Raw genomic sequence first — 21,271 nt, forward strand, 5'->3', positions numbered from 1 at the left:
CACTTGAGCAGGGGCGGGCAATTATTTCAGGCAGAGGGCCGCTTACCCAGTTTTAGCAAGCTGTCGAGGGCCGCAAGAGTTGCCCCACCCCTTGACAGTTGCCCTTCCCCCTGGTCACCAGCTTGGGACCAGTGTCCCAATGTCTCAGGGCCAGCACCAGTGAGGCCCAGAGCAGGGTGCAGGCTGGCAGGGGGCTGTAGAGCTGGGTTGGGCTGCACCAGCAGGGAGGGGGGAGCTGGCCCGGTTCCAGAGAGCCCCTGCCGGCCAGGACCCTGTACTTCTGCCGCCCTACTCTGGGCCCCATGCACCCGCTCGCTCCCAGTGGCCCCCCCCAGCCCTGCAGTACAAGCTGAGGGCAGCATGGTGCTCTGACCCCCTGCTCCACAGCAGGGAAGGAGCTGGTGCTGAGTGCGGGGAAAAGCAGCCCCTCCCCTACCCTGTGGCCAGCGCTCCCTGCTGCAGCCGCTCACAACCTGCCCAGGGCTGTCCTGAGCAGGCACAGGCAGCCCCGCGCGGACTGCGGGCGGCTGCAGCATGGGATGCCTCCCACAGGGCAGATGAGGGGCTGCTTTTCCCCGCGCTCAGCACTAGCTTGTAACCTACCCCCACTGTCAGCTTGGGCGCTGTGCTGGCTCCAGGTTCGCCTGTTGGTGCTGCACTGTGGCAGCAGCAGCTGTGGGCCCCCCGCTTGCCACGCCAGGCAGCCTCTGGGCTGCCCAGTGCATGAGCTTCCCCTGGTTCCTACTGCCCCTGGTTCCTGTCAAAAATGACAGGAACCAAAGACAGATAAATATTAACTTAACTTTCTAAAATTTTTAGGGGCCCCGCAGGCCAGATAGAATGGCCTCGTGGGCTCGATCCGGCCCATTGGCCATATTTTGCCCACCCCTGCACTTGAGACTCTGTCCTGTGCCCCACCCCAGCTGGATAGTGCCTCTTGGTGCCCTTTCCTTCACCACCTGGGCGGTCTCCCCGCTTGCCCCACTCCTTGCTACAGCACTGGTTCTTAATAGCTGGGGTTTTTTACCTATGTTACTGGAAACCTCTAATTTGACATCATTTAAACTAGTTTTAAAGAGCAAAATATTTTTAAGAGGTACTTGTGTAAAATACTTTGAGCAGACTGGCAAAGTGGTAGACAATGCTGGGTATGAATATGAAGATAATTGTATAATATTTGTATACAATTTGAATAAAAGAGTATGGATATACTTTTAAATATTTTTTTTTCTTTCTCTCTCTTTTTTTTTTTTTAATAGGAATTCATTTTATCAGAAGATTACAACAAGATGAGTCCAGTAAAAAGTTACCAAGGTAAGAAATGTAATTTGTATGCATTAGTAGAAAGCTTTAGATTTACTGTCATATTTGTTTATAATATTATCAGTCTCTTACACCTTCTAAAGGGAGACACTGTCCTTTTCTGTCCTCATTGATTTTACTTAATGAAAATCCTTGGTTCTGGTATTGAGTCACTAATATAGTATAGACTGAGAGTTTATAAGGGTTTGTTTGTTTTTTTTAAACAAACTGACTTGTGCATCAGAAATGTCAAAAAAGAAAAACGGGGTTTTCTAAGCTACTGGACTGTTTATGATATCTAATGAAGCTAAGAGAGCAGTGTTTCTTCTCCACTATTAGTCTTAAAAGAAAATTCTAAAATGATTCTGTTGCATCTCAGAGTAAGGATCTTATTCCACAATCAAGAAATACAAGTCCATACCTTTCTGTAATTCCTTCAGTTGTCAACTAGTGTACTATTTTAAGAGATCTAGGTGTCGTTGCAACTGTTTGTTTGACCACAGAGGTATATTACAACAATACATGACATAGTCATCATTTGATAGTGCACTTATGCTGTGTTCTTTATTCTGGTCTCTGTTCTTCTGACCTACAGATAATGCCATATTACAGGGGACATACTGTGTTTCTGATTAGAGTTCAAAAGACGAATGAGAATTATTTCCATGTTCTGTGCTTTGAAAAGTTCAAAAGAAAATAATTTACCCTTCAAGAATTTCTTTGAGACTTCAAGAGTATCTAATAAACTGACCCTAAAGCTGTCTCTTGATCTTTTAAGAATGTAGATTAAATACCCTTTGCTTTTTAGAAGTCTTTTTAGATCTTTGCCTAACTTTGTCAGATAAGATTATTTTTCTTTGCTTTAAACAACCCCAGGTTTTAAAATAACAAGTCTTCTGCCAAAATAGAATCAAAAGATGAAATATATTTGCATATCTGAAATTAGACCGCAGATCAGTTTGATTTAGAAATCTGTAGCTTGTGATTTTATTTTTCTGCCATGGTTCTGACCCATTTGAACAAGCTACACTAATATACTGTAGTTGCCTAGCAATTTCTGGCATACCTTGGCTCCTGGTCTGTTTGGTCTTGTACAGCATAGTCCTTGCAACCTTCTCCCATTTGGAGCTCCAGAAGAACAATCTGGAGTCCCAATCCTAAGCTGCCTGCTGGCTCAGGCTCTACAATTTGTGGTTTAGGTACCACATGGCAGACTCATGTGCATCTTGGAGTCCACTGGGACTCTGAGATCCCTTTCCACTTCTGTGCTGCTGAGAGGGTCACTTCCCAGCCAATAGGTGTGCTGGATATTTTTACACCCTGGGTGCAGCACTCTGCATTTGTCCTTGTTGTACTGCATGCTATTATGCGCTGCCCACTTTTCCAACCTGTCCAGGTCTGCCTGCAATCATTCCTTACCCTCCAGAGTGTGTACTTGACACAATTTAGTATCATCTACAAAGCGTACTTCACGCCTGCATCCAAGTCACTGATGAAGAGTATGGGTCCAAGGACCGAGCCCTGCAGGACCCCACTACCCACATCCTTCCAGGTTGATACCGATCTGTCTACTACCACTCACTGGGTGCGACACCCCCCCCCCCCTCCCCAGCCAATTTGCCATTCACCAGACTGTGTAAACATCCAAGTCACAGCCTCTTAATTTATTTATGAGAATGGAATGAGATACCATGCAGGAACATTCATAAATTAATATCTAACTTTTTGATAACCATTCAACTGCTTCAGGGGTAGCTGCATGGATTGATTTTTGATCACCATTACAAGATCTAATTAGGCGATGTTCGCACTATCTTGCACCAGTCTGAAAAATCACACCACAATTGCACCCCAGACTGATTTTTCTATTTATAGAGTAGGTGTCTGCATTTTTTCCTGAAGTGTCTGGATGCGATTCAGAGGGGATAAAATCTTTCTTGGTAGGTCAAATCCTGGCTCGGGAATTGTAAGGTTGCCAACAATGTATTTCTGTGGGAAGTTGGTGTTTGCCCAGGCTTCCCTCCATTGTTTGTTCTTCAGTCCTCTTGTTATCATCATAGAGCTTCTTGCCATATTTCCAGAATGGTTTTCTAGACTTGAGCCTATCCAGTGGTGGCATAGTGATGTCTTTGTTGATTGGGAGGTTTGGGTTACTGATGGGCCCTATGGTATTCCCTCACACATGCGGTATTACAGCATCAGTGGTTGCTAGGACTGGAAGCCATGGCAATGGCATACTTTTTAGCATTCCTGATATAATCTGCATGGCTGCATTTAACTGTGTATCAGCAACCTTTGTGTACATGCTTTTGTTCCAGACTGGGGAGCAATATTTTCTGCAGAGAAAACAAGTGATAGTGTTCGAAGCATGGTTACATTTGCTCCCCTATGTCGTTCCGGCCAGTTTATGGACAAAGTGAACTCGTGCTTTCGTTGTTTTAGCAACATTCTTTAGATGCTCACAAAAGGTGAGGCTCCAATTGAGAGGTTTACCAAGGTATTTTGGGAACTTCTCAAGCTTAACCTCTTCTCCATAGTAAGTGATGGTGAGTCTTTGGTTGGTGTGGGCATTATTTAGATGATAAGATGTGATGACAGTTTTCCTCAGATTTGAGCGGTGTCTCCCACACACGAAATATTTTTTCACAAGGCCTCTCTTGTGCTTTGGAGTTTCTCAGCAGCCCTGGTCTGGGTTTGGGTTCCCTGGGGGTTTCTCCTCTCCCTCCTGGGTTTCCATTTCTGACCTGGAGTTTTCTCCAACATCTGGGGTTCTCACCAGGTTCTCTTTTTGGGGATCAAGCTCCTTCCTTTCCCTCTTAACGTCCCTATCAGTTCTTGCAAGTTCCTCCAACCATCTGCTTTAGGGTGCACTTACTCTCCTGGGAGGAAGTCAGGTTCTGCTTTCCAGGAGGGTCACCTCCTTTTTTCTCCCCTTTCATGTGCTTCTCTGCCCCCTTTTTTAAGGGGGTAGTGTCTGTGGCCTCTGCTTCTTCGTTTTTTTTTTTACTTGCTTGTGAAGGAGTTGGGACAGTCTTTAAAGACATGCCCCTTTTTCCCACACAGATTACAGAGTCAGTCCTCTTACCCTCCTTGCTTTCATGATCTTTTTCTTTGCAAATGGCACAAATTTTATTTGGGCATTGTGACACCAAATGCCCCTGCTCTCACCACACTTGTGGCAGAGCTTAGGCTGCTCATGGTAGAAGATATAGCCTCTGTGGGGGCTCAAGGAGATCATTGGGGGGATGTGCTATAACTTACCTGGATTCCTAGGTACGTGTTTCAGCATTGCCCTTGGCCTTCCAAGCTCCAGCCCACACACCCAACATGTCTTGAACTTCCTCCACTTTCTACTTTCTCACAGTGTCTTTTAAGCCAAAAGCTTATGTCCTTTACTTTTATTTGACCAGAGTACATCTGGATTGTTATCAGTCTCTCTTTCCTTGCATCTCCTCTGGCAAACTGAAAAACATGCAGTTGAGGATTTCCCTCAGCCATCTGAAGCTGATACCAGAAATCTGATCTGTTCTTTAAATTCCTGAAGCCCAGTTCCTACTCTGCCCCACCCAGCATGCAAATTAGTTAATGCAAATTTGTAAGGTTTACCTTCATCAGGTCCTGTATGATCTGAACTAAGAAATCTTCTCCCCATCAGTAACTTTTCTGGGTGCAAATAAATTCCTAGATTGTAAGGGGCTAGAAGGGACCTTGCAAGATCATTGCACTAGGTAGGAAAGACATCTGGGGTCAGGTGACTCCAGCAAGGTGACTGTCCGGTCTCCTCTCGAAGATTTCCAGGATAGGTGACTACACCACCTCCTGGAGTGAGCTTATTCCGCAATCTGGACACCCTGACTGAAATTTTTCTTAGTGGTAAGCCTGAAACAGTCTTCTAGGAGCTTGTGGCCATTGCTCTTGGTTTTCCCCAAGGGTGCCCTGGTGAAGAGTTGTTTAGAGCCCTTGATGTATTCCCCTGATATAGCAGTAAGCTGCTACCAAGTCCATTCTTAGCCTTCTCTTTTTTGGGCTGAAGAGACCCAAGGCCCTCAGCCTTTCCTCATATGGCTTGCCTTGCAAGTCTCTAATCATATGGGTGGCTCTTCTCTGGACTCTCTTAAGCTTTTCCACATCCTTGTTGAAGTGTGGTGGCTAGAACTGGATGCAGTACTCCAGCTGCACTCTCACCAATGCTGAGTAAAGCGGAGGAATCACTTCCTTGGTTTTACATGAGATTCATTGGTTAATGCATGCTAGAGTATTGTTTGCCTTGCTGGCTACAGCATCACCCTGACAGCTCATGTTCATACTATGGTCTGTTATTACCACTAGGTACTTTTCAGTTGTGGTGCTAGTCAGTTTGGTGCTACTGAGCCTGTAAGTATGTTGGGGATTGTTCATCCCCATATGGATCACTTTACACTTCACAATGTTGAACTTCATCTAGTTCCAATCTGCCCAACTTGCCAGCCTGTCTAGGTCCACCTGTATCTGCAGCCTATTTTCAAGCATAACCACATACCCCCATAATTTGGTGTCATCCACAACCTTGACCAGTGAGTTCTTCACCCTCGCATCCAAATCATTGATAACGATGTTGAAAAGCACTGGACCAAGCACTGACCCCTGAGGGACACCACTGGCCACTTCTCACCAGGGTGATGCATATCTGTTCATTAGAACTCTCTGGGTCCTACCCTGCAGCCAGCTTTCTACCCACCTAAATGTTGAGCAGTTAAGTCTGCAATCCTCAAATTTTCCTGTGAGAACATCATGGGTTACCAGAACAAAGGTCTTCTGGAGGTCTAGGTATACAATGTCAATCTCCGCTCTCTTGTTCAGGTGGTGAGTTACATGGTCGTAAAAGGAGATGAGTTTGGTAAGACTGGACCTACCTGTGACTAAGCCATGCTGGCTGTCATTCAGAATCCTACCTTCTGCAAGTGTATCGCACATGGATTCCTTGATTAATTTTTCCAGGACTTTCCCTGGGATAGAAGTTAGGCTAACTGGCTTATAGTTGCCCAGGTCCTTTCTCCTCCCCTTCCTGAGCACAGACATAACATTGACCCTCTTCCAGTCTTCAGGGACCTCCCCCGAGCACCATGAGCTTTGGAAGAGTTTTGCCAGAGGTCCCGCAATGACTTCAGATGGTGACTTGAGCACTTTTGGATGAAGTTCATCCAGCATTGCTGACTTATAACTGTCTAACTTTTCTAACTGATTGTGCACCAGCTCAATGTCAATAGTAGGAAAGCGGAAGTAGGAAATGTCCTGTGTTCACCAGGCATCTCACCTGTAGGCCTCCTGTCCTGTCTCTGTTGTGTTTTGGGCTCCAATGATACCCCTGTACTCACTGAAGGAGTTTCAAGGCTCTGTATCCAAATTGATAAGCAGGGATCCTGGTTTTCTCTGATTTAAAAAAAAAAAAAAATCCCCAATTTTCAGATTTAAAAAGTATAACCCAAAACCCACATTTTTCAGTAATTAAAATGAAACACATACAGATATACACACATACAGCTATACATATAGTGGTGTTTCATTTAAATCATGGAAAAATGTGGATTTGGGGTTACTTTTTCATCTGAAAATTATGGGGTTTTTGCATTAATCAGAGAGAACCAGGATCCCTGCTGATAAGAACAGATTTAACTTTTATTAGTGAATGTTAAGAAGGGAATTTACAAAGTTGAAGGGGTAGAAGGAAATTAAAAAGACTTGGACAAGGGTGGCTACATAGCATGAGATAGAAGAAGAGAGGGGAAGAATCTCTGCCTTTTTGGCTAAAATCAAAATTGAGTAATTTTGCTCTTGAATATTGCAGGTGGGATAACACTGTCAGAAATGCTTGAACTCTTTCCAGTGTGTCAGCTTTCACATAGACAAATGCAAGAAGCCTGTATAGTGTGACATGTCTCAAAATCCCAGTACTGTAATAACCACTAGGCTCTGTATTAAGGACTATGGTACTTGCTGCTTTGTTGCAGCTGGGTACAATTCTGTAAGTTCTTTCAAGCTAATTTATTTTATTTAAGAAGTCAGCCTTAGTATAAGGTTTACAATTAATGGGCTAAAATATGGTGCATGATTAATACAAGCTTGAGCTCTGGGTCCTTTTAACTGATAAGTTTTGATGATTTTCTGTTTCTGATCTCATGTAGCACTCTTTATTCTAAAAACAAAAAAGTTCTCATGTGTAATGCAACAACTTCTTAAACTTAAGACTGTGTGCACTATGACTTTTTTTTGGTGAGTATCACCACTGGTAGCACAGGCAAGAGTGGCCAAATGACACAAACTGTCTGTATCACTATTATGCAAGCCTCCTTAAAACAGGTTTAAACAATAAAGCCTTAGTCTTGATAGACTTCCTGGAAAGTGCTGGTAAGGCTGAAGGGAGTAATTGCTACCTTAAGTTCGTACTTTGCAGTCGCCATACAAACCATAGGGCATGCAGGGCCCCTACTGGCTTGTGTAGTGACTTAGAGTAGTCCCATTGCCTTCAATTTCTTGTATGAATAAGCATTTTGGGTGTCAGTAAAGATTTGCAAGACTGATTTGTTGGGAAGGGCTGAATGTTTGCACTTTTGTTTCAGACTTCAATATAATGTTTGTCCATCTCATTTCTAGCACACCAGAGTAGAGTTATGATGATTCTGTTTGTCCTGGAGATGGAGTGGGTGCTAAGCACAGGGCAAGACAAGCAGTTCACATGGCATTGCTCGGAGAGCGGGCAGCGACTGGGAGGGTACCGTACCAGTGCAGGTGCTTGTGGCCTTCAGTATCCTTTTTTATGCAATGTCATCTTTTTCCTCTTTCTTTAGAACATCTGGGTTTTTGGGGTTTGTTTTTTTTTAAGGCTATTTAGTTTGAGATACTGGTGAGGTTTTTGTTTCAACATCTAGCATGTTGGATGGACAGGAGCAAACCAAGGTCACAATCAGGCCAGTATACATTGTGCATATATGGTTAAGTTAAATTACTTTGATATCAAGTCATGAGAATGAACCTTCCACTATGGGACAGGCCAGTATGCATTTGGAATATGGACTAGCTAAGGCCACTTGATTCCTAAAGGTCACTCTAGTCCAGTGATGTTCAACCTTTTTGCCCAGTGGGCTGGATGCATGGTGCCTAATCTGACCATAGGCTGAATCTGGCTGGTGGTCCTCATCCAGTGCCCAGGGCAGGGGCAGGGGCAGTGGGTCCCATTTGACTCCATGGAGGGGTGTTAGCACCTCTGTCCACCAGATAGTGCTTGGGGATCATAAAGCATATGAACCCTTAAATGGAACATGGAATACGAATGCAAACAACTCAGTGTCCTAAAATCAAAGTCTAACTTTATTAGCACAACAAGTATTATCTTAGCAGTTTCTGTATTCATAGAGGGAGAAACATTCAGTACAATAATCTCACCCAATCCCAGATGTTACTTTCTCAACAGAAAAGACTGCCACTCCAGTTCCTGGAAGCAAAGGGCATGGTGTGGGCTGGGACGGTCGAGACAGGTGTTAAAGGCTGGATTTATGACAGCGACTAACTTTCTTGCTCCCCCTTCTTTATGCTTTTCTTCAGCTTCACTCCTTTGACTCTTTGCTTTTCAGATTGGTCTCTCTGAAGTCACCATACTGTCCATCTTTTATCCCGTCAACATATTCCTTTGTCTAACAGACCCATCATGAGTGCACCTCCTAATTTGGCCTTTGCCCAAAGGAAGACACTGGAAATTGTCCATTGGTCTACCTTATCACTTTTCATTAATATATCCAATCCTTTTATCCCTCTGATTCAACTCTTAGTGCCAAGTTCAGTTAATTGGAGCTGGTAACAATCCATTGCTATGTTATGTTAAAAGAACTTCTCATAGTGATAAAAATAAAAAGATCTATTATAATGAGCACCTATGAGCTCTAGAAAAACAACTCAAAGCCAGATAATAATAATAAAAAAGTTAATAAGGACAAAACTTAAGCAATGATTCAATAAGGCTAAATATAAACAATACTATAAGCAGATGCAACTTCAAAGCATTAAACATAACAAGCTACCCTACCAGGGGGGAGGAGCAATCCATTCCCAATCCAGCCACATGAGGGAAGGGGTTTTGCGGTATTTGGTTTACAGGCCAAAGGCTGAGCACTCCTGCTCTATCCCTTTTATTTTTTTAAATTTAATCCCAGTTGCCCAAAATACAAGAAACATTCACTCAGTTTATCACCAATCAAAAAGAGCCCCAGAAACCTGGTATTTTTGAAAGGGCAGAGACCAAGATAGCAGCTGATATGTATCAGTAGTGTGAACAGTATGTCAAAGTGCTTCTAGAGAGCCTGCAGGACAAACACTGCAGTATATTGCTAGATGAGACCCACAGGACAAAATTAACTCCCCTTCTGTCCACACAGGTCAAATAAGCCAGCCTGTCTTCAGTGTTTGGCCAGGCAAAATGAGAAGTGTATACAGGTACACGGTGAAAGTGGAATTGCATCAGGACTAGTAAATGATGCTGATTTTCAAGTAAATGTCTTGCCTGTCTCTTGGCTGCTAGTCCCTGGGAGTCCAGGCACTCTTGGCAAAAGTAGACAACTTGGAAAGCCACTTCTGATAGGATCCCTATATTATGTCAAAGGGTGACCCTGGTTGAGATTAATATACACAAAGATAGCAAGGATCTTGGTAGAGCTAATAACTCCCTTATCTTGTTAAATCCAGATTTTCTCTAACGTTTCCTTGTGCATGGTTCTGGTCACAGAAGACACAGGCACAGTGAAAGCTATCAACGCTAACAATCTGCTGAAATGAGAGAACGCTAACATTTACAGGGGTTGGGACCTGTCAAAATGAATTATTCCCTTAATTTGGCTGGAACAAGTCCAAACGCACTTTGGTTAGAGCACCTGACAGGATGCACCTGTTCAGGCTAATGTTTCCTTAAATATGGGCCCAAACAGCTTTAACAAAACACAGCAACTGCCACAGATGGCATGAAGTCGTCTTTCTTCTGGGCATTATTCCATCACTAATGTTGGGAGAGCACCTAGCTAGCAGGGGCAGAGGGAGGTTTATACATGTAATTACAACTTGTGTTATTCAAGCTTAATACAGTAATTTTGTATTTAAACATTTAGGGACTACTATGTAATTGTTCATAAAAATGCAGCGTACTCTTCTATAACAACCCCAAAATACAGAACACCTTCCTGGATATTGCAAAACTTTTCCTCAATGTTTGGCCTTCAGATTTGATGTCGAGACACGGCATGTGTTTGTTGGTGATCACTCTGGGCAAGTAACCATTCTCAAATTAGAGCCACAGTCCTGCAGCCTTGTTACAACATTCAGGGGACATACAGGTAAGGTTTGCTATGAAATGATCCTCTCTGTTTCTTGGTGTTTGGTCAGCATCACTGTAGTGTGATGCTCATATGAGCTGCTGCAACGCTTTCAACTAATGCTTGGTTTGGAGGGGAAAATAGACCAGTGTAAATCATAAGCAAGGCAAAGAGTGGTATAAGCAGAAGAGAGGTCAGACTGAAAATGCTGTATACCGGGGTGGACAAAATACAGCCCGTGGGGCCCCTAAAATGTAGAAAATTAATATTTCTCTGCCCTTGGTTCCTCTCAAAAATGCAGGAACCAAGGGCAGTAGGACCCAGGGGAAGCCTGGCGGGCTCCCACAACAGCGGGGCCCCCTGGCCTTGCCCCCCAGCCAGAAGCCCCAGCCACAGTTTCTGGGCTGGGAGCACATGGCTGCCGGGCAGCGGGGGAAGCTCAGGTAAGTGGGGGAGGGGGGAAGCAGTCCCTCCCTGCCCATGCCCGGTGCCTCACGCTGCAGCTGCTTGCAACCCGCATGGGGCTGCCTGTGCCTGCTCCAGACAGCCCTGTGTGGGCTGTGAGCACCTGCAGCGCGAAGCACTGGGCATGGGGCAAGTGAGGGGCTGCTTCCTCCCCGCAGGAAAGGAGCCCAGGGAAAAGCTGAGTGCGGGGAGGAAGCAGCCCCTCACCTGCTCCACGCCCAGTGCTCCTCTCTGCAGGCGCTTGCAGTCCACACAAGGCTGTCTGGAGCAGGCACAGGCAGCCCCAGGCAGGCTGCAAGAGACTGCAGCGTGGGGCATCAGCCATGGGGTGGGGAAGGGGGTGCTTTCTCCCCCCCACACTCAGCACCACCTTCTAACCCGGCCCCACTGCCAGGCTGGCAGTAGGGCACATTACAAGCTGATGCTGAGCATGGGGAGAAGTGGTCCCTCGCCTGCCCCATGGCCAGCGCCCTGCGCTGCACCCACCTGCAGCCCACATGAGGCTGCTTGTGCTTGCTCCAGACAGCCCCGCATGGGGTGTGAGCAGTTGCAGCAGGGAGCCCTGTCCATGGGGTGGGCGAGGGGCTGCTTTTCCCCATGCTCAGCACCAGCTTCTTCCCTGCTGGTGAGCAGGGGGTTGGGGCTGAGCGTTGCCCCCTGCTTGTACTGCAGGGCTGGGGGGCACTGGGTGTGAGTGCATAGTGAGCCAGCGGGAGCACGGGGCCCGCACCAGTGTCCCGGGGCCAATGACGGTGGGGCAAAGAGCAGGGTGGCAGGAGCCCAGCATCCCAGCTGGCAGGGGCTCTATGGAACCGGACCAGGTCCCCACTCCCTGCTGGTGCAGCCCAGCCTGGCTCCACAGACCCTTGCTAGCCTGTGGCCTGCTCTGTGCTCCACCGGTACTGGCCCTGGGACATTGGTCCCAAGATGGTGACCAGGGGGCAGGGTATCTCTCAAGGGGTGGGGCAGTTGTCATGGGGCAGGGCTACCCATGTGGCCCTCAACAGCCTGCCAAAACTGGGTAAGTGGCCCTCCACCCAAAATAATTGCCCGCCCCTGTACACTGTATACCTAATAGGTGTTAATTAAAATACGGTATCAAAAAGACCTGCAACACTCGAAGCCCTAATTGAGGAATACACTAACTGGGTAAGGACCCAATCCTGTTAACACATGGGCACACAAGTCATTTTTTTTATCTGTAGCTCCACCCACAATCACTTGTACTGCTCAGAATGGGAAATGCTTTACTGTGTTTTTAGCTTGTGCCAACAAGCACATATGAAATTAAAGGCTTCAGTACAGTGCATGTATTGCTTTGGTGATTGGGGTTGTGCCACAATAATGGCCCTGTGAGATATGAGCCACCACTATACAGTATACAATGCCTGCAGAGAGGGGAGAGGTTGATGGGTTGTTCTCTCTTCAGCACTTCCTATGACAACTTCCCTGGCCTGAACAGCTGTCCCCATTTGCTTACAGCTCCAGTTTAGGCCAGGCAGGCTGCTTTGTTTTAGATGGAGCGGGGAACCTGCACTTCAACACCCATTGACTTGCTGGATTTGAGGCAGAAATGTTCAGTCCTCATGCTGAGATGCTCTGAAGGCACTGCCTCCCACTTTTCCCCAACAGCTTCACTTTGCAAGCTCTGGTTCCAGGGGGTGGACATGGGTCACCCCCATTACAGCTTCCTGGCTACTTATATAGAGGCTTCTTAATCCAGGGTTTGCTTACCGTTCTTGGGCTCAGTGTGCATAAGCTATGGCTGAGCTCTACACCTACAGAAAATCAGCATTAACATTGGAATCTGATTTTCTTGGCTTTCCAGGGCTGCTGTTTGTGTGCCAGAAGCTTTTCTATTGGGAGTACACTGTTCTGGTTGCACAGAACAGCCTGTTTAGATGTCTGAACAAATCATGTCCTTTCTAAATTTTGAGACTCACATTTTTGGCTCTATTTTTTTTTTTTCCTTTCCCATTGCCTTCAGCGGTAATAAAATAACTGGTTTCTACATGTCTCCTGTTTTTAGGTGGTATCACTGCTCTCTGTTGGGACCCAGTACAACGAATTCTATTCTCGGGCAGCTCAGATCATTCCATCATTATGTGGGATATAGGAGGAAGGAAAGGAACAGCCATTGAACTACAAGGACACAAGTATGTCTGTGTTTGTGAGGGAGAAAAAGGCAACCATCATATTTGTGGAAATGAAGCCAAGGGGTATACTCTTACCTCTGTGTTTTGGAGATGCATGTCTTGTTCACTGCATCTTGTGTCACTAGAATTAACTACACTGAATGATGTAGTTTTCCCCTTGATCAATTCTGTTTTCTGGTCTTGATACCAGGCTCCTTATGCTTGCCCTCTAGGGGCAAGGCTAGGATTACCGGGCAATTGCCATACTCCTTTAGATATAAGATGCTTTTATGTTTAAAATGCACTCAACTTTCTCACTCTCAAGTATAAGAAATTTCAAATAAATATACATTTACAGGGACACAACCTCAGTGATGCACATAGACAGTTCTTACTGCTTTAACTTTAGATGTATGCCATTTTTTGAAAAAATGTCTGTCTGTGTCTGTAATGTATTTTATTCAAAGGCATACTGTTTGTCCTGTGGTTCCTATGAAGAAGTTAAAAGTGGGTTCTACTGTTATAGCTGTTATAAAGGGGAATATATGAAAGGGGAAAGCCAGAGCCAGTAGGACTAAACTGGGGTGGGGTATGAAGTGGGGACATGACAACTTGACTTTGTCTGAAAAACTTTTAAGATTACCTTGATATGCACATGTTCTTCAGAATTTGAGAACCTGTAGCTGTGTTCACTACCTGAGCCTGTACCTGTGTTTACTCACTCTTCAAAGGCAGTTTCTTTGTTTGGGATGCCTGGATTTTGGGGTTCTGCTCTGCTGCATGCCGCATCTGCCAAGACCCCCCCACACTGAAACTTTCAGATCTTTACAAAGCTTGCAAACGTAGACCTGCGTTGGCTTACTGTTGTAGCATTGGATCATCTGTTTGCAAATCTGTGTTCTTTATCTGTGGTATGACTGGTCTGTAAGATGCACTGAAACAGAACCATTGTGGGGTGGTGGCATTTCCATCATGTGCTGCCATTGGGGTTGGCAAGTTCTCAGTATACTAGTGTGACATAGTACGAGATGGAAGATTTGCCTCCTAACAGCATTGCTGCATGGAGGAGCCATCATATGCAGATTAATGGGCTAATATTAAAACCCTTCTCAATAGATGAGTGTGCCAGAGCCTGAAAGTATGACGGGAAGATCTTTAATCCCAGTGTGTCAAACCACCACCCCTCTCTCTGACCCACTTCTTCAGTGGCAATTCAGACCACAAGTACTGTATTTACCCAAATCCAAGGTGACTTTGAATTTAAGACTACTGCCCCCTATCTCCCACCACCTCCCCCCCCAATTAGATTTTATAGATGTAAAATTTTATAAATGTTTTTTCATGTGTAGAATCTGATTGTTTGAAGGGACATCTTCAGTTCATCCCCTCCAGGTCTGTAGTGCAGGGGCAGGCAGCCTGACCCCCACACCTTGTGTCCCTCCGGTGACTACCTCCCCATCCCAGCCACCACTTTAACCTACGTGGCAGCTTTGGCTTGGGGCATGGAGCACATGATGGCCCTGGCCAGATGGTGGCAACCCCCCCAGTACAGGGAGCTGGTCTGACATGTGGGGGGTTTTTTGTTTTGTTTTGTTTTGTTTTTACATGGTGCACATGTTTTGGGCTGCCCCCACTACTGTTCCTGTCCCTGCCTGCCATATGCCTCAGACTGGACCCGGACAGGCAGCAGCAATAGTGGCAGCAGCTTTGGACCTGGGCCAGAGCTAAAGCAGCTGCCTGCCCTAGGGCATTACCCAAATCCAAATGAAACTATTTCTTCCTCCTTCCACCACCAATGGCAAATGGGGTAAAAAAACTTTGTTATGGATTAAAGTAAATACAATAATTGTTTCTCCTGTGTCTTGATGTTTGATGTCTGTCTCCTAGATAATGGATTGTCTGGGGAAGGGTCTGCTTTGTGTAAGTTGAGCATGGTTTTGGTACTGAACAAAGAATAATGAAAGGAAAAATAGTCCTATTTTTTCTAAAAATAGCTTTTAATCTTCAAATATTGGCAGGATTTTGGGAAATCTAATCAATTCTGTATGAATCTGGAAATTCTTCTCCTGGTTATATTAGAATTCTGCTGGTAGCAGCCCACAAATCTGTTTTTCCAAGCAGCTCTCTGTTTTCCTTGCATCATTTACAGGCATCGGTGGCAATTTAACAAAACAAATAACTTAAACTTTAGTAGAGAGCTTTTTAACTGTGGGTGTGTAGGTGGGTGTGTGTGATTGGGGGCGGAGTGTAAGTGGACTGTATTGCCAAATTAGTGACACCATGGCTCTCAACAAAATGAGGAAGCCTACTCAGTTGGAGAAATCAATTCCTGTATCTGGATACAAATCCTGCCTAAAAGCAGCACCCTGTCTTAAACTCTGTATTACCCCATGGGGGCCAATTTTACAATATGCCAAGGGTAGGTAGGCACCCCCCAGTATACATGCCAGAGCATGGCATTTGAAGGCATTTTGCTTGGCACTTGCACCTCAGGGAAATGGCTGGGGCTGTGCTGCCACACCAAGGATTAGGCCCCTTACAGCTCCCCTGCTGTTTACCCCAGCACGCCAGTATCTTACAAGTCAAGGCTGTGGGTGTTTCCAAAAACAGTGCAGACTCTGGAATATGCTATATGGTACAGACCTTCAAAGATACTAACTTGAATAGTACAGCTGCTAAATTTTGTATGTTTTGTTCTGCAGATCATGCACATTGGCCAGCTGGTTGCTTTACCTTGGGTCATATCTTAAAATCCTTCTACTAGTTGTAAAGGGTTTGTTGTTAACTGTCTTGTTTTTTTTGCAGTGATAAAGTTCAGTCTCTCTCCTATGTTCATCATACGCGACAGCTCATCTCTTGTGGTGCAGATGGTGGAATTGTTGTCTGGAATATGGATGTTGAGAGACAAGAGGTAGATAAGCAGTTCTTGCTTATATGCTCTAAAGCAGAGTAATGGGTAGAAGGGGCTTTCTCAAGTATGTAATTTAGAACCTGAAGCTCTTGAAAAGGAAACTCATATTCTTAGGCATGCAGCCACCGTGCACACAATGTGATATATTGTGTTTTGTGCTATGTGGCCCAAGAGAGCTTGTATGGCAGAGAGTTTGTTATATGTATAGCTAAATGGTTTATGCCCTTAGGATTACTTTTGAGAAGAACACTTATTAAGTGTTCTGCTTTCATTTTTCAGTGACTAAATAAGAAATACTATGATTTTACAAGTAAAAATAATGGATGAGATTTAAAAACCAAAAACAGAGAAACTACCAGTTCTGGATAATCAGCTGACATTTTGCCAGTTTTTTTCCTATTCATATTAAAAATCATTAAATTTATAGCCTTAGTTGACACCTGTGTAACCTACCTACCTTTAATAGCTTGGCACAGATGTAACTAATTGGATCTGCTTTTGAGGCACAAGAAAGATTATAGAGTCTTGTTACATGCTTGTAACTGCATCAGCTTTGCATCTCTGGCAGGAAGAAAAAGGAAGTCAGGGTTACCTTATCCTGCACCTGCTTCAGAATAGTGGTAACAACGCTATATACAAAGATGTACAGGATTTGCATTAACTGAGCTGATCCAGCTAAATTGACCTACCTTTACTCTAAAATGTGTTTAAACCCAGACTCAAATCAACCTTTGCAAAGCCTCAGTTTGTACTTTGCTGCACCTGTGGACTTCAGCCACATCGAACTGCAGTCTCTACTTATGCTTTAGTGCTTAAGGCCTTGTCTACATTCACTCATGGCCTTAAATACCTACAGAAGGTTGTTTTTTGAGAAAAGTGAGGTTCTATTTAGTCACTCTTTGTAGTGTGGAATTATGCCTGAAAGGGACACTGACATAAAAATCACTCTTCTTGCTTACTCTTATTACAAGTGACACCTCATTACTATAACTGAATGAGTTTAGAGAAGTAGAGATGGTAGGGAAATTAGGTTCTATTTTCTGTTTTGCTCTATATATTTGCCACTACTGGGAAAAATTGGTTTCACCGTTTCCCAGCAAGATTCTTCCCGTTTGTGAACAATGTGAAAAATGGGATTGTAAAACCATGGCAACTGGAAGGGGCAGCAAACTTTTTACCACTTTTTCCCCAAAATTCATTAGTATTCAAGTTGACAATCCATTTAATTGCTGGTGCAATTGTAAGTGATGTCATCAGCTTCAAAAGTAATGCACAAGTTGAGCTGCTTCCTCCCTCCTGACAGATGTTTCCTTTATTGATGCAATTTTAACACCCAGAAATAATGTTTTATATTATCTGGTGAAGGAGACTTCAAAGGTGCAAATTGAAGCACTTTGTTACAAAACAAAATGCTTTTATTACTTGAGGTTGGTTGAAAATAGGATAAGAAATACAATTAGTTCCATCAGTGTTTAGCAGCAGGTGTAAATACAGTCTTTTAAATACAAGAATGAGCCAGGCTAGCCATAATCAGTTGCTCAGTAGGGAGCATATTAAGCTAAACTAATTCTAAAACATAAACCCTTAGGATTTAATGTACAATATTTTGCTCTGGGCTCTTGGCACACTTCTTGAATGTTTCTTTCTGGTTTAGCATTTGCATCTTTTACTGATTAGATATTTCTACTTAATGTATGCTTTAGTGTTTGCTTTGATGTTACCGCTCCTATCGGGTCTCTCGAATTGCACTAAAGAGAGAAACTAAGCCATTATTTAAATGTGGTTTTTTTTCTCCTTTATCTCCATCTAAGCCTATAGGAAAGGGATACTTGAAAGATGATAGAAGCTCATTCTTCATTGGACTGTAGAGCAGTTGCTGTCACAAGCAGTGTACCTTTTTCAAATGCAGTGTTCAAGGGCTTAGGAGATGATAGTTTAGTTCACTCGTATAAATTTACAGACTTCAAATTAATTAAATAGTGTGTAAGAAATGGTCAGTAGCAGGGTCTACCCTCTAAAGCACCTGCCTCTAGCATACACTAGAAGCAAGCTGTGATCAACAGTTCTCTTAACTCATTCCTGGGTGGAAGGCTGAAGCAGTGCCTCAGGCTGTCATCAATTCTACTTCGCTGGCTTTTTCTGTATTTGTATTCTAGCCTGATCTTATTTAATCACAAAATTGTGTATTTCATTCCTTTCAGTGACCAAATCTGGCCCACAGAGCTTTCTCATTCAGCCCACCAGGTCTCCCACAGTTCTGAAAATTTGGTGGTGAGAGAGTGGTGGCAGCGTTAATTGCTGCTACCTTTCCACATTTTCCAGACCTGTGGAGGGCAGGAGCCAGTCAAGTTAGATCAGAGCAGCTCAGGGCTAGATCAAGGTGGTGTGGGGCGTAAGGGTTGACACTGCAATCCATTATGACTATACTTAACTGAAATGTTCCTAAAACAGTCCTCTTCTAGTAATCAGGGCTAGGTCTAAATGAGTTAATACGCACTGATGTGAAAGGGCACTTGAATTGTTGTCACTGTCTTGAAGAGTAAGGGTAGAGAAGAGAATCCATGAGGTAACATCTGCTTAAGAGTGTGCACCAGCAGAGAGCATGTGACCAAAACGCTGGTGTGGACAGAAGTGAGGCGCCAAATTTGTTTCCTGCTTAAAAATAAGGAAATTACTATTCCCTACACCCGGGGCTGTTGTGGGGAACAGGCAGTATTTTGGATATGCCTTTAGAGTTTCTTGCCCACTTCTCTTTATAGCATGAAGAGCAAAGCCATGTTGCATAAATGTTAGGCACAGGACAAGAAACTGATTATCTGGGGGATTCTTCTGCTGGTTTGGCAGCAGTAAGATCAGAAATGGCAGGTATAATTTTTTCTAAAAATGGGGCAAAACTTTCCAACACTGCTACTTAAAAATGAGACATCCCAATTTTGGAAATCTGGAGTACTTTTAACTTGCTGCAGCCAGCAGGTGGTGCTCAGCACTGCTCAGACAGGACTTTCATTTTTTAGATGTGTAATTTTAAACATCCCAGTTTTGGGGGGGTGTAGGGAGGGGAGTTGGCCCTTTATTTTCACAATTTAATCAGATTGATGTGTCTGGTACAGGATCTTAATCCTGAAGAAGCTTTCAGAGTACAGAGCTCAGCACATCATAAATCTCTGGGAAGGCTTCAAATGACTTGTTTCTAGTCAAATTCATCTAAATATAATTATACTACAATGGAATCCACACCCCTTGTTCTATTGTTAGATGCCTGCATGAAGTTTTTCCATCTAAAAGCATTGTTTTGTGTTATAGACACCTGAGTGGTTGGACAGTGACTCTTGTCAAAAGTGTGACCAGCCTTTTTTCTGGAACTTCAAACAGATGTGGGACAGTAAGAAAATAGGCCTTAGACAGGTTTGTACTACATTCTTTGTATTGATGCTTCTATTTGCATAAAACTTCTTACAGTGAAATGTTTCCAGTGCTTTTCATATAAGAATTTTTTTCTCTTCTCCACTAAATGCATAGTAATTAAAGGCATTTGGCAGGGGGGACAGGCAACTGTGAGCAATAGCAGTTGCAGTGGTTCCAGGGCCATGGCCAGTAGCAGGTGTGGGGAGGACACGAGGTTGGTAAGTGGGGAGAGATGCTAAGGGGGCAAGAGGTGGGGGCAAGGGGCACCTGCCCGCCACTATTGCTTTCCCCACTGCATGCCCCTACCTCCACTGCTTTCCCCACTGCAGCAGTGGAGGGGACAAATTTAAGATGGCCCTCTAATAATTAGATTCTATGCATGGAAAATTGAAACACATTTTATAATTTTCCATGCATATAATCTGATTATTGGGAGGTTATCTTGTCTTTGGATAAATACAGTAATATAGAGCTGTAGTCTGGTATATATGCTGTTGTTGTGCTTATCAACCTGTTATCTGGGCTCCTAATGGTAACCAATGGTAGTGTTGCACTCTTGTAAAGCTAACTGTGGGAGAAACTTTCCCACATAATTCTAGTACAGAGACCCAGAGTGGGTTCACTGGGGGTGATGTTCAGGGATCCTGGTCGTCTGTTCAAAAATTGCAAATTCTCTGATAAAACTCATTCTTTGATTTGAAAACCCCCAAATCCACATTTTAACACTATTAAAATAAAACACCACTATCTGTAGGTATCAGTTGAACATAATGTTTTATTGATATATTTGGAAGCCTACCAGTGCCTCAATCACTATAATAAATTCTAAATACCTATAAGTATTGGCATTCATTTTGGGTTTTTATCATGGAAAATCAGAGCTGCCCCTGACTCTGTCACTCACCAAGACATGGATCCATCTGCAGCTGTCTCCCCACTCCCCCCCGCCTCCCCCCACCCTGTTTCTGGCACTGAGCAGCCCTGATTTGCTAATGCCCTTCCCATGCCATTGCCCATCACTTCCGACCCACAGCCTCCTGGGCCATGCTGGTGCCCTTCACTCTCCACCCACAGGCTCCCGCCCCGCCCCAGCCCTGCCAGAGGTGGGTCCCAGCTGCCAGGGCTACAGGGCCAGGGACCCAGGTCCACAGCCACCTGCCCCAGCAGCAGCACCCAAACCCTGGCTGCCACCCATGGGAAGTGGCGGCTGCTGTGGTGGAGCAGAGCTCAGCTCCCCCTCCCCAACGGGCAGCAACAGCCAGAGTAAAGCCCACAGGGGGAGTCAGGTGTGGGCTACCCATTGTAGGCTCAGGGCTCCGCGCCTTGCTGCCCTTCCCCTGTGGCCTCTGCTGCCCAGCATTTGGGACCTGGTGCAGAAGGGCAGAGTGGGACTGGGTGGGGAATCTCATTGCTACTGGTGGGAGCTCTGCACTGCCATGGCAAGGCATCCCTATGTACCCGGCAGCAATGAGGGGTACAGCTCCATGCTGTACCCCACCTGCTGCAGGACAGGCAGGGAGTGCTTCACCATAGCATTCCAGGGCTTACAACACTGGCACTGAACTTCCCCACCCCACTCTGTCTTGCCACATGGGAATCTGTCCAATGGGCAGTGAAGGTCCTGGGGGGGTGGGCAGCAGGGCAGGGAGCCCGAGCTTGCCAGGGGAAGCTCATACCTGCCCCCACCCTGTGTATAAATCTGAGAGACATGTTCCCCCCAT

The 21,271-nt window shown here is 44.8% G+C and overlaps 1 protein-coding gene across 1 annotated transcript in view; it reads left to right on the forward strand.

The window, feature by feature from the left end:
- WDFY2 (WD repeat and FYVE domain containing 2) overlaps positions 1 to 21,271 on the forward strand; it is a 104,871-nt gene that overhangs the window by 77,530 nt on the left and 6,070 nt on the right. Inside the window, exons 5-10 of the mRNA XM_019528514.1 lie at positions 1,260 to 1,314; positions 7,933 to 8,083; positions 10,543 to 10,655; positions 13,129 to 13,255; positions 16,040 to 16,145; positions 19,449 to 19,550. Coding sequence (XP_019384059.1) covers positions 1,260 to 1,314; positions 7,933 to 8,083; positions 10,543 to 10,655; positions 13,129 to 13,255; positions 16,040 to 16,145; positions 19,449 to 19,550 — 654 coding nt within the window. The remainder of the gene's footprint in view (positions 1 to 1,259; positions 1,315 to 7,932; positions 8,084 to 10,542; positions 10,656 to 13,128; positions 13,256 to 16,039; positions 16,146 to 19,448; positions 19,551 to 21,271) is intronic.

This window comes from Crocodylus porosus, unplaced genomic scaffold, assembly GCF_001723895.1.
Source record: "Crocodylus porosus isolate Cpor-Errol unplaced genomic scaffold, CroPor_comp1, whole genome shotgun sequence".
NCBI classification, from domain to species: domain Eukaryota; kingdom Metazoa; phylum Chordata; order Crocodylia; family Crocodylidae; genus Crocodylus; species Crocodylus porosus.